This window comes from Marmota flaviventris, chromosome 1 (assembly GCF_047511675.1).
Source record: "Marmota flaviventris isolate mMarFla1 chromosome 1, mMarFla1.hap1, whole genome shotgun sequence".
Classification (NCBI taxonomy): domain Eukaryota; kingdom Metazoa; phylum Chordata; class Mammalia; order Rodentia; family Sciuridae; genus Marmota; species Marmota flaviventris.
In genome coordinates, this window is record NC_092498.1 from 30121816 (window position 1) to 30136146 (window position 14331).

The 14331-nt window shown below is 32.2% G+C and overlaps 1 protein-coding gene across 4 annotated transcripts in view; it reads left to right on the top strand.

Annotated features, from left to right (window-relative positions):
* Ankib1 (ankyrin repeat and IBR domain containing 1) overlaps nucleotides 1-14331 on the top strand; it is a 127050-nt gene that overhangs the window by 39023 nt on the left and 73696 nt on the right. For all 4 annotated transcript variants that reach the window (XM_071612253.1, XM_027919890.2, XM_071612260.1 and 1 more), the window contains exons 2-3: nucleotides 593-873; nucleotides 10792-11092. In XM_071612253.1, coding sequence (XP_071468354.1) covers nucleotides 686-873; nucleotides 10792-11092 — 489 coding nt within the window. In that variant the 5' untranslated portion in view covers nucleotides 593-685. The remainder of the gene's footprint in view (nucleotides 1-592; nucleotides 874-10791; nucleotides 11093-14331) is intronic.

Consider the following 14331-nt stretch of genomic DNA (forward strand, 5'->3'; position numbering starts at 1 on the left):
GAAAGAAATATATTTACTAATCATAAAGATAGAATAATATTTTGTTCTTTCTATAATCAGTTTTATTAGTTTCCTGTTATTATCTGAGTTTCAGTAAGTGTATAGTCTTATATTTGCATTTAAAAAGCTTTCTTTGATGTTATTATAAGCACTGAATGGTTTGTTTTCCTTTACTGTAACTTAAGACCTATTTTGTAATTCTTACTTGAACAAAATTTCTTATATTTACTCTTCCACAAATTGGTTGAGTAGGATTTATATGGAAACTTAAGTGTATTCAACCATAAAACTCAGTCAAGCTGATTTCCTGCCCATGTGAAGAAGAAACATGAAAAGCTTGTATATATAGATAACTTATATAGTACAGTCTATCAAATCATAACAGTCTCTGTGAGAAAATGTTGTAGTTTAAAAAGAAGCTAATTTGGGCGGTGTTAAAAGTTTGAGATTTTTTTAGCCGAGATAAAGTTCATAAAACGGAGCATTGTTTTTGCCATTTACATATGCTTCTCAAAGTTTTTTTTACTTTTTTTAAGATGCTGCTTGTGATTACTGTTTTATAATCTAATTTGAATAACTTTTCCTTCATTAGGATGTGAATCATGTTGCAGAAGCATTCAAGAAGTGGCTGACGGAGAAAAGAAAAAAGTGCCACTGCTTATTAGAAAAGAAAACAAATCAAAACATGGGAAATACAACCACCAAATTCCGTAAAGCTCTCATCAATGGTGATGAAAACCTGGCCTGCCAAATATATGAAAACAATCCTCAGTTAAAAGAATCCCTTGATCCAAATACATCTTATGGGGAGCCCTACCAGCACAATACTCCATTGCACTATGCTGCTAGACATGGAATGAATAGAATATTAGGGTAAGTATTACTATAAACCAATTGATAACAAATTGGTGAAAGGGGAAAGCAACTGTAATCATTGAAAATATATACAGGTATGTGCATGTTTTTTGGTATTTCAGTGGGTTTAACTTTCTAAAACTGAATATGCCTAAATTATTTGTGATTTTTTTTATCATACCTAAATTAAAACTGAAAGATTATATCTAACTTAAACCAGAAGTTTAAATAGTGAGGTTGGTTCATATATTCTTGTTGCTATAAAGATATTTTGATCCTTGGCAGATTTCATAGGATGAATGAAATATAGTATTTCATTTACATAATCCTAAATATCTTAAAATCATCTTTAATTTACTTAACCTAACATGGTACTAATACCAGGTTCACTAAGTTTATCTCCTGGGATTACTTCTTTCCATTTTTATTGCCTCAAACTTGGTTCATCCTTATTAATCCTTTCTCTCAATACTTAAGGTATCTGACTTAAATGATCTTTTTGCAAGTCTGTCTCTTTTATAATCTCATTTCCAGATTAGTCTTCCTTTCAGTGTTCTTTTTCTTATGAGAAAGTTATAACAATGCCCTATTGTCTTCATTATTCTGTTTGCCTTCCAGAACACTCCCTACTTCTGCCTTCATTCTACCCAGTTAATCTAATCTCTCATTACTCTCTAACATGATCTTGACTGTCAATTTGATTCCTTCTGCTTTAGGAATTATATTGCCCCACCCTTAACTTTGTTCCTGTTGCTTTTTGATTCTAAAATGTGTTCTTTCTTCTCTAATTACTGTCCTTTAAGTTCTAACTTGGTTTCTGCCTTATATTTTAATTCATCCCAACTACTTGAACCTGAAATATACTTTTTATTCTTTGAAATTCGCATTTAAAACCATACTATCATTAGTAAGCTCCTCTTTGCTAGATTGTAAATACCATAAATACAATGGTAAACACTTAGTGTTGTTTTCAATAATTTAACAATTAGTTGCTTAATCTACTAAGGCATTCTAACATGACATTTTTGTTGAGTATTTTCAGTGAAATTAAAAAACTATTGATTTAGCCCACTAATATTAAATATTCTAGTAATGTTTAACATCAGGTCTTATCTACAATTAAAATTTATTTATAGTCCCAATGTAAAACATATTTAAATATTATTATTACTGAGTTAATGTGTCTATTTTAACACAGAAGAAACCAAGTAGCAAAATATTTTTTGACCATTTGTAGTATAATGTACAGATTTACATTATAAATTGGAAAACATTATATAAGAAAATCATGTAAAGCCAAGTATGGTGGTGCATGCTTATAATCCCAGTTACTTGGGAGGCTGAGGCAGGAGGCTTACTTGAGTATACAAGTTTGAGACCAGCCTAGGCAACATAGTGAGATTCCCATTTGGAAGGAAGGAGAGAAGGAAGGCCACTGCTCTTAATTATTAGTTTATATGAAAGATACTCATTTAGTCTGGTGATTCTTAAAATGTGTTGTTAGGACTCCTGTATCCTGAGGCTCTTTCAAAGGAATGTGAAGTCAAGAACATTTTTATAATATTAAGATGTGATTTGTCTTTTTCACTGTGTTGACATTTGCAGTGATAATGCAAAAATGGAGGGTTAAAACTGCTTGTGCTTTTAGATGAATCAAGGCAATGGTAATATGACTCGTTGAATTTTTGGAGTATCAAAAACAAATGTTCATAGTTATTTGAAGAGACAACTTTTAAAATTCTTTTCTAACTGTATAAAGTCTGAATTTTCTGCAAATACTGTACTTGAATCAAATTAACATATTACAAGAGATTGAATTCTTTGAAAATCCAGCTGTCTTCTACTGAACCAGACTTTAAAAGAAATTTATAAACACATAATGTCACTCTTTGATTTATTTTTTTAGTTATTTTTTTTGTTTTAAAGTGTTATATATAGTTAATGTGTAATGGATTTTTTAAAATTAATAAATAACCCACAATCAAGCTCTCAGGAACCAGCGGTAATTTTTTTTAAATTGTAAAAGAATCTTGTGAACCCAATTTTAAGACTTGCTCTTCTAGTTGATATTCTTGTTTCCTTTCTAAGCAGGAATATCTGTCTAACCCTATTATTGGTTTTCATTCTATTAAATGAAAATTTAAAAACCTACAGTAAACATGATTATATATTCTCTTTTAGTTACCAGTCTGGATTACTTTTATGATTTGACCATATACTTTATACTTAACATTGTACTTAAAATTTTTACATCTTCAGTCTCCAGTCCTAAAATGTTTTTTCTTTCCTTAATTGTTTGAAGAACACTAACTGGTAATTTCTTTGTTTTAGCTTTTTTAGCATACTGTACTAGAATCAGAGATTATTTTATTTCTGTTCTTTCCTAAGAATAAACAACCCTACTTCTTTAATTTATGTGTCCTTTTGTTTTTGGAAATTTATTTAGATTGTTCAGAAATACGAATCAATTTTTTTCCAGTTTTATTAGAGTATATTTGACAAATAAAAACTCATTCTCTTTAAAGACTGAATCATATTCTACTGTATGTATGTTATTCACAAATTAACAAAAAAATATTAAAATATACATGAAGTTTTGATGTATGGAATCATCAGTTACAAATCAAATTATATCAATCTCTTCACACTAATAACTTTTTTTTTATAGGTATGGTGAGAGTACTCAAGATCTATACTTAAAGCAAATTTCACCTATTTAATACATAATTATTAACCATAGACACCAAGCTGTACATTAGGTCTCCAGAACTTAATTCATTTTAGAACTGAAAGTTTATGCCCTTTGACCATCCTCTCTCCATTTCTTCTACCTCTGACCTCCGGTAGCCACCATTTTATTCTCTATGTCTCTGCATTTGCATTTTTTAGATTCTATATGTAAGTGGGATTGTATAACATTTATTTTTCTCTATCTGGTTCATTTCACTTAGCAAAATATCCTCAAGGTTCATTCATGTTATTGTAAATGGCAGGATTTTATTCTTTTGTTTTCTTTCCCCTGGTACTGGGGATTGAACTGAGATCCTGGTGCATTCGAGGCAAATGCTCCACCTCTGAACTACTTTTTCATCAGTTTTCTTATTTTCTTTTGAGAAAGTCTCGCTAAGTTGCTTAGACTGGCCTAAAACTTGTGATCCTCCTGCCTCAACCTCCTGATCAGCCAGCATACAGGTAGATATGTGTCACCCTGCCTATCTGGATTTCATTCTCTTTAAAGACTGAATCATATGCCATTGTATGTATGTATATATTTACAGAGGATGTATAGTCTGTCCATTCATCCTTTATGGCTATTTAGGTTGTTTTTTGGCTGTTGTGAAAAATACTAAAGTTAGCCCAGGAATGCGTATACCTCTTTGAGAAGTATGACTACTGGATCATAAAGTTCTATTTTTAAATTTTTGAGGAACTTTCATACTGTTTTCCATACTGACTATACCATTTTACATTCCCAGCAGTGTACATCTGTTTTCCATATCGTACGAACACTTACATTTTGACTTTTTGTTAATAGCCTTTCTAATAGGCATAAAGTGATACCTCATCGTAATTTTGACTTGCATTTCCCTGATGATTAGTGATAATGAGGATTTTTTCATGCACCTGTTGGCCATTTGTATGTCTTCTTTAAAACATGTTGTTTAGGCCCTTTGTCCATTTTTAAACATCAGGTCGGTTTTAGCTCTTGAGTTGTAGGAGTTACTTATATATTTTGGATTTTAACCCTTTATCAGATATATGGCTTGCAAATATTTTTTCCCATTCCATAGATTGCTTTTTAATTTTTCATATTATTATTGTAAATGATTGCTTTCGGAATAAGGAATTAACTCTTCTTAATACTTTTATGTCATGTAGAATGAGGCTAAAGAGCATGTGTTCTTCAGCATTAAATAAAATAGCAACTCTTTTAATTATTTGTATATTAAGTAGCTTCAAATACTGCACTGGATTTAACCTTGCTTAACTTTCTAACAAGTTGATAGCATTTATTTTCTCATGCTGCCTCATATAATCTAGTGTGCTTGCCTGCTACTTCAATGTAAACTCTTGCTTATCTTGGCTAGAGTTCTACCTAACCATGACACATATATGTAGACAAAGATAGACCTATCCAAGGATTTTTAGCCACACTAATTTGGGATAAGTGCTTGATTTTTATCCACACTTCCTTTAGGATTATGGTACATGCAGTAGCATTCATCTCTTTGTTCTCTTCTTAGGCAGAATAATATGGCAAAAAGAGGAATTTACAGTTCAGTAGGTAGTTTGCACCTATTTTTCTCTGTACCCAAATGTTGTATGTTTACATCATACTACACCACCCTGCCTTTTATATGGGAAATAAATTCATACTCAAAGTTACTGCTTAATGTAGCAAAAGGCCATGCATGGACTTCGGTGCCATTGTGTTCTAAGTTGGGTATGTGATTCATTATTGTGTCTTCTATAGAACAGCTTCTTTGGAAATAAAAGAGACCTGTCTTTGGGTATACATAAAATATGAAGTCTTCAATAGAGTCTGTTTTTACTAAGCATATATTAATATCAAGGTCTATAGCTTTGAGGATTCATTAAAATATACTTTCCAATTAATGATTTCTATATTTTTAAACTCTTTTATGTTTAAGGAGTTATTAAGTTATTTTTACATGAATTAAAATACAAGCCTCCTCTCCTACCCCCTAGTTTGCATGCATATCCCTAAGGGTAAGACCTTACTATGTTTTCTTTATAATATGCTTAATTTCTAGAATAGTACCTGGCAAATAATGAATACTCAATCATTGTTGTACAAAAGAGGAGATTTAAAAGGATTTGAAGGTGTAAATATACATTATTGACTGTGAAAATGGGATTATTGCAAGAAATGTGAGGCTGTGAAGGAGAAAACTGATTTTGAAGGAAGCTCAGTTAAATATAAAATGATAGCAAAATATGCAAGAGAAAGTGCATATAAGAAATTAGAACATGGCTTAGAGGTCAGAAGAAAAGTCATATAGGATGACAGAACATTAAAAATTACCACAGAAATAATAGTAAAAACCTTTTGAGAGAAAGTATGTTTCTGCCACCACTGCTATCATTTGAGTTCTGACCAAACTTAATTCAAAAAGGGTATTCATAGTAGCCATTGAAGGTTAAATGGCTCTGAAAGTGGTTTTACTCTTTGAATTTATTTGGAGAAGAAAATGGAGTAAAAAAAATGTCTTATTTTCTTCAAGCAGGGATTGGAAGTGGAGCCAATGCCAAGGGTAAAAGTAAAGTTGTGCTGAAAAAAAAAATTGAGTATTATTGAAAGATGTGTGGTTATGGAAAGCAAGGTAATAAGAAGAATTTCAGGTTTAGAAGTAAAATTAAGGACAAGGACAAAGAATTTAACTTTTAGGAAATTCCTGGTAGTATGAGAGAATAAAATTTCAGTAAAGTGATAAGAATAGAGTCATTTTGAAGTTAAGAATTAATGTAAAATAAATAGAGGTAACAGTTATTAACTGACTTTGAGAATTAACATTGAAGGAATCTAGAAAAGCCTATGTCTTCTAGATGGGTTATTAAGTCAAGTGAAAGGAATTTTTTTTTCCAGGTTAGTGTTTTACTCAGTGCACCTTTCTATTAATCATCTCCTAACTCTGTTCCAGAATTAACCTTATAGTCAAGTGATAGGAAACACTTCATAACTACCAACATGGTTACAGAAAGGAGTGTATCTGAAGCTTACATATTGACTGACATTCTTCCAACTTATGTTCAATTTCATGGTGATAATAACCTGATTTCTTTCAAAAGAAAACTTAAAGAATAACTGATATATTGGAAAAAGGAATAGAAAAGGATAGATAAATGTGTTCAAAATTTTTGTAGAATATGAATTTTAATAATTTCTAAATTAAATTTTTAAGAAAGTGGATGTTTTTTGTTGATGGCAGTACCTCCTAGAAGAGGTATTTATTTTGAGATTATGGTTTTAATTTTAGTTACTATAATCATCATAAATACAAGGAGATATGGAAATTTCATCATTAGCTGTTGGTATAAGGAACAATATTTTTTAACTACTGAGCAACATTATAGTAGCATAATAAGACAAATTATCCATGTTTCTTTTTCCTTTAAACAACTGTTTATTATTCTATATTCTCTTCTACTTTTTATCCATAAATATTCAGGGAATTGTGATGGAAACTGAAATTATTTATTTATACTTTCATTTAGCTATAAGTGTTTTGCGGTAGACTTTTTAGCAACTTTAATTTTCCATTGGGTAGGCAATACCTTGATTTTCATTTCCTGTTTTTCCTTTTGTCACATATTTAAGTATTTCCCAGATTTTCTATTCAGAATAATACTATTGAATCTTCAGTGTTCCTAGATTTTTACTTCTTTAAATTATTTAAGATACATTTCCAGGAGTAGGTTTACTCAAAGAATCTGAATCATATATTACTTGTTAGGAGCTATTATGTCACTTGCTGAGGATCACACAAAGAAATCAATAGAGCTATGATTAAAATATAGTAGTCTGGTACTAGATACTGTGTTCTTAATCAGTTTTATATACTGCCAACTTGAGAGCTCTCCAACCCCATGTCCCTGATCTGGATCATGGAAATTTAATATGCATTCTGTTTATCTGTCAAAATTATATCATGAAATTACTATAGGTGTGACACTGCTAGTGATTCAAGAAAGAGCAGGATATAGGCTCAGCCTTACATGCCTATAAACTAAGTGAAAGAAGAGAACAGATATATAAAAATAGTAACTACAATAGAATGAAGTGAGTTATGCAATGAGGATGCTATGTGAGGACAAAAAAGAAAGTAGTCAACTCAACTAGGGGAAGACAACCTATTGTAAAAAAGAAACTTCTAAGCAAGGTTGGGTTTGCTTTTAGGTAGTCTTGGTCAATTCCTAGGAAACAGCAAAACAAGCATTGTAGAATACTATGAGTGCCTGAAAGGCTATAAATGCTGTGTGGAGCTGTGGGGGAAAATATGCATGGAGAGAAAATCTGAGCAAATTTCACTGAAACTTTGGACCTAGGCTAAAAGCTGAGCCTTGGAAGCATCATGACTGAATAGAGACTGAGAACTCCAGAGAGATTTATCTCCCAAAGGATACTTATATTTGAAAGAGGTTGAGGAGTAGATGAGAACTGAGATCATGGAAATATTCCCTAAATTGTAAAAATCAAATTATTGATCTTTCCTTTCCCTTAGAGACATATTTTACAATCTAAAGGGTCACAGCTCAGGGTCTGTCCCCTAAGACATTCTTTATGCTGAGGGATAGGTTGAATTCTCTGCATCTCCAGAGGGGAGGAGGTCTGCTATACAGATGTTACTATATAACCTCCCAGATTTTTATTTTCAGTGCTTCTTACTGTATTAGTTTCCTATTGCCACTGTCATAATTGCCTCAAATATAATGGCTTAAAACAACACAAAATTTTATTACATTAGAGATATAAAGGTCAGAATGGTTCCACTGGACTAAACTCTAGGTTGTCAGGGCTGTATTCCTTTTGTGTCCTTCTAAAATTTGTGTTTTAAATCCTAAACCCCAAGATATTAGGAGATGGAGCCTTTGGGAGGTGATTAGATATAATGTTGGAGGTCTTGTGAATGAAATTTATGCCCTTCCCTTGCCTTTTCCAGATTCCACAAGCTGCCTACATTTATTGGCTCATGTTCCCTTCGTCCATCTTTAAAGTTAGAAGCATACACCTTTCTGTCTCTCTCTTTTATAAGAATGCTTTATTACATTGGGCCCATTGGATAATCTAGAATAATTTCTTCATCTCAAATTGGTTATTTAATTATATCTGCAGAGTTCCTTTTTATCATTTCAGGTAACATATTTACAGGTTCCTAGGATTAGAAAGTGGATATCTTTGAGGTAGAGGCATTATCCTGCCACACTCACCTATAAGGCAAATCCTAGTACATGCAAGGTGGCATCTGATCTGTCTTTTTGCATTGCACCAGTGGGAAAATTGGGATATGAGGAATTTGACATGATTCTTACAAGTGTAGTAATAATTCATTTTTTTCCTGCTCCAGAGAACTCGTGCCTACTTTCAGGACAAGCTAATAAATGCAGTTTTTAAAAACCCTGTTAGTTTTAAAGGACCACACTGATGAGCTCTCTAGGGTTTTGAATGGTAAAGCTGACATATTCAGAGTTATTCAGTAAGTTGTCTGGGTCATTCTGCTTGAGACTGGACCTCTTATTCAGTCCCCCCCGCCCCCAAGAGCTTTCCAACTTGGCTAACTACTACTAATCGAGTAGTATGCCAGTTCCTTTATGGTCAGGTTTTTTTTTTTTCCCCCTGTCAGAGCAATGTATTTGCTAGACTATCCTAAAAGCAATTCAAATGTAATGGATTCAGGATTTAGTTCTTTTCCCTTCCCTTTGCTGTTCTGGACTTGGATAAGAGGAGCCTAATGATCTCAACTAGGGAAAGACAACCTATTGTAAAAAAGAAACTTCTAAGTAAGGTTGGGTTTGCTTTTAGGTAGTCTTGGTCAGTGGAGACAGTAAATGCAGGCATTTATCTTCAGATGTGGGACTTTGTATACCCATTTCAGAGTAAATTTATAGGCTGCCTATATTATAGCAAGTCTTTTCCAACCCATTTTCCAGTATCCTATTATAGCCACCAAATTGGCTCAATTATTAGTCTTAGGACCCTAGTTTATGAATAAATTAGGAATGAGGCATAACTTGTAGATCCAAGTTTGACAGTAGTTAAGGCAGCTTACTCAGACCTGTCTTTGGTAAAATCTCCCACCATCAAATTAGATGTTGGTCTTTGAGAAACAACTACAAGTTAATTCTCATCAGAAGTATTATACCATGTGCTGTTGTCTTTTTGCCTCCTAACCCCTGAGGTGACAGTATTGGGGCTTTTGGGAAATGACTAGGTCATGAGGTTAGGATTAGTGCCCAAATGAAAGAGGCCCCAGACAGCTGCTTTGCCCCTCCTACTGCGTGAGAACACAGCAAAAAAACTTCTCTGAGAAATAAGCCCTTACCAGACACTGCTGACACCTTAATCATGGATTTTCCAATCTCTACAACTGTGAGAAATAAATGCTCGTTGTTTATAAGCCATATAGTTTATGGTATTTTTGTTACAGCAGCTCAGGCAAATTTAGATACTTTGGAAATATGTGCTCCCTTATTCCAAAGGTTAGTTTGATGACCTTCAGGTAGAGAAAATTTTTCCTAGATTTAAAAATTTAGTCTTAAGACTTATGGATTTTGTGTTTTTAATATTAGTTGTCACCATGATTGTTAAGTAAATACGTGTGATAGGGGAGGGCAGCAAAAAAAAAAAAATGTGTGTGTGTGTGTGTGTGTGTGTATATATATAGTTTCTTAAGGCACTCTAAGACATTTATGTAATTGACATTAATTGCCCCTTTGCTTTCTTCTTTCTTTTCCTTTTTATCCACTACCCCTTCATTTTCCCTTTCCTTCTCTTTTTATTAGCAAGCATTATATATTCTTTTTTTTTTTTAATTTTAGTATTATTATTCTAGAATGAAGATTTTTGAAATTGTAAGAATCAGTCCTTCAACTTATTGTGAACCAGACACTTCAAAAATTGGATTTTGAGCTAGGTACAGTGGACACGCCTGTAATCCCAGTGGCTTGGAAGGCTGAGGCAGGAGGATGGCAAGTTCAAAGCCAGCCTTAGCAAAAGTGAGGCAAGGCACTAAGCAACTCAATGAGACTCTGTCTCTAAATAAAATACAAAATAGGGCCTGGGATGTGGCTTAGTGGTTGAGTGCCCCTGAGTTCAATCCCCAATATCAAAAAAAAAAAAAAGGATTTTGAGCTTATCTGTTAAATTAGTGATTTCTTATATATTTCAAGTGGTTTTCATTCTTCCTTCCATTTTAGGACTTTTCTTTTTGGTAGAGATGGAAATCCAAATAAAAGGAATGTCCACAATGAAACATCTATGCATTTGTTGTGTATGGGACCTCAAATTATGATATCTGAAGGAGCCCTTCATCCGCGCTTAGCACGCCCCGTGGAAGATGATTTCAGAAGAGCAGATTGTCTGCAGATGATCTTAAGATGGAAAGGGGCAAAACTTGATCAAGGCGAATATGAGCGAGCAGCTATCGATGCTGTTGATAACAAGAAAAACACACCCCTTCACTATGCTGCTGCCTCAGGGATGAAAGCCTGTGTAGAGGTAAAACTTGTTTTCTTTTAATATTCTGAATTATAAAATTTGTATCTTGTTAATATTTAACAATAAGGGTTTGTTTTGTTTGTGGTAACAATATTTAAACTAGCCATTTTTGTCCCTTTTTTCATTCTGAAAGAATCAGGGCCCTTTAAAGTTAAAAAATCATCTTTAACTTTATTTTAATGTTGTTTTACCAGGGAAAAACCCACAGCTAAATAGTCAACCCTTTAAATAAACTAGAATCAAGAATAATTAAAAATTTACCAATAAAAGTAGTCATCAATTAAGCACTGTCATATTGAGAGTAATAATTTTAGTCAAGATGCATTCTGATTTTTTGCTGATTTTTTTTGGTAGCCAATTTATGAAATTTATACGTGTCAGATATGACAGTATTGAGAAGTAGGCTCTATAGGTATTTTTTTCTAGAATCGATCAGTTAATAAGCAAGGGATAAACATGAACAAATAATAAATAAACATGAATAAATGCTTTTATTGAATCTTTAAAAGCACTTGTTGTTTTTAAACTTTTTTATATTTGGTCTGCATTAAAGTGCTGTTAAGTACATTACATTTGAGTTTTTAACATGTATTTAATATATATATACCTAATATATGTTACTAATATATATAAAATATCTAACAATATGTTTAGATACAATCGTCTATATACATGGGATCTTAGCTAAACCTAAGAAACCATTACTTTTATGATATCACTACTATACATACATCAGAACAGATTTTTCTCAGTTACCACCATTCATGTCATTCCATATATAGCTCATAAAGTTGTTTTATGAGGGAGGAGCATTTTAGGTTGGATCAGAGTATTTTCATTTCTAAAAATGTGTGTCTTTATTGGAAAAGCATTGATCCTAATGGGATTAAATTATGTATATCTGGATATTTTAAATTTAATGTTTCTTTAACATTATACTTCTAAATTGATTAATATATCAAAAATATTGAATGTATTCTGTTAAAGAATTACAGCCACTTATACAATTCCTTTAGTATATCTGAAGAGGCAGTTCTTTTCACTAATAGCACTCTTATAAACTTGTCTTTTATTTACTGCTGTTGTGATACTTGTTAATCTTTTAAAATCTTCATCATTTTATTTCTTGTGTTTATGTCACCTTTGCTCACTAGTTAGTGACAGTCATTAACTTGAGATTATTCTTTCAAGCAGTACTAATATTGATTCAGTGTAGTGGAAGGATATCCTGGATTTTTTGCAGGGAGTGGCTAATAGCAGAATTTTTTTTGCTCAAGCCTTGTAGATATTGTTCTCATATTTATCTCCTATGAAAGAATCCCTGCTGTAGTGACTCACCATTATTGATTTATCTGCATCATATTTCTCAAATGGACTTGGGTAGAAAATAGCTTATTCTTGATAGTAATAATAATGCTTTTAAAAGGCTGTTTTAGTATCTTGCTTCCAAAATTTGTCAATATCACTGCTTTAGTAGTTGTTGATTTTGAAGTATTTTTACAATGATGTACCTTTACCACCTTTATTTTTTGTTGTTTTGATGTGTGTGTGTGTGTGTGTGTGTGTGTGTGAGAGAGAGAGAGAGAGAGAATATATATTTTAACTCTTTGATCATATCATTGCATAAGCCACACCAGCATTTGATGACTGTTTTCATTTTTCTGTATTCTGAAGAATTCTTTTGACTTAATGTAAAATATTCCAAATATAGTTTTATGAATATCCTACATTCATTCTAGTACTCATTTCAGATGTTATTTTGCCCATATAAAGCTTATCTTTAATTTACATTATTTGACTATACTCTCCTTGCCCAGACTTAGGCCCTTACTTACTTTTGATTAACTAATCTCCTGAGTTCCTATTGTGTTTTCTTGTGTAAGTGCATAAAATAAATACATTGTAATATGTAACCTACTATGAACTATAATTCTTTAGAATATTAGTCTTCAGGTAATGTTGCACTATTTTGATGACACAGGAAAGGTTTAGATTTCTCTTATAAAATTTACTATGAAGGGTACTTTAAATATTTTTTTCTAAACTTCTTTCTATACATCTGTTAGTCTTTAACTATAAGAATAATAGTGATAATAACTAACATTTGTATGATGCTTTTTAATTTTCATAGCACTCATTGTTAATTAAGCATGATATAAAAGTTGGAGTTGAGTGAAATAGTGTCACCAGATATTTATTAATTTTTCATGAAACTAAAGTATTATCTTGTGGTGAAAGCACTGGTATCTAATCTTGGTATAGTAACTATGAGACTGTGTGAGTCACTCAATCTCTGTGATAGTTGCCTCTTGGCTGGTTGGGGTAAATAATTTTAAAATTACTTCAAATACCCCTTTTATAACTAATTTTCTATTAGATCATGACTGTAGTAAAATATTTCCCATTTTTGGTGTCTAGGCATTACAATTAGGAGATTATTTTTTTCCCAAGGTTAAGACCAACCCCTTTTTAAAATGTACAGACTTATATTTTTATATTTATGAAAATATATCTTTTCTAGTTGTTGAAATGTTTTTGTATGTTTATTTAAGAACAGCTTTGATAAAGTTAGTATTTGACAATTTCATAGATGCATTTATAATATAAAGTTTTCTGTGCCTCACCATTTTGAACCATGGAAATGAATTATTTATTTTAAAACTCCTCCTTTCTATAATAATTGTGGTCCATAATAGCCTCCTCACACGTACAAATAAAATTGAAATCTCTTAATTATAGAGTTCTTTGGGAACCCCTAGGTATGAAGGTATCACTGGATGTATATAGTGTCACATATCAGTGTCTCTGATGGCCAACCCTGATTTTTCTGAAGTTTCTCATGTGCTATTGCTGCCTGGTTGACTTCCTGATATAGCTGTTCCAACAGTTTCTCAAATTTTACATTTTTGAAGCTGCACTTTCTACCTACTAGCTTCTCCTCTTAACTTTTTATTTCTCTTAATCTCCCCAATAACCAACCAGTCTTGATAATACCTGGACTTACCTTGGTCTGTTCTTTATTTTCTTTCTCTTTCTCCTTGCAGCAACCCCCAACCCCCACTGCCTGCACCAAACCAGTATGATTCACTGACAGAGTAGACCTCTTGTTTCTTTCAGCCAGCACCTTCTTTTTATCTCTATGTTCACTCTCTAATACCAAGTGATTTGTGTTAAATCTTCACTTTGGTGTATTTTTTAGAACTGCTTAAACAGGAAAATCTGGTGTTTCACAAATACTC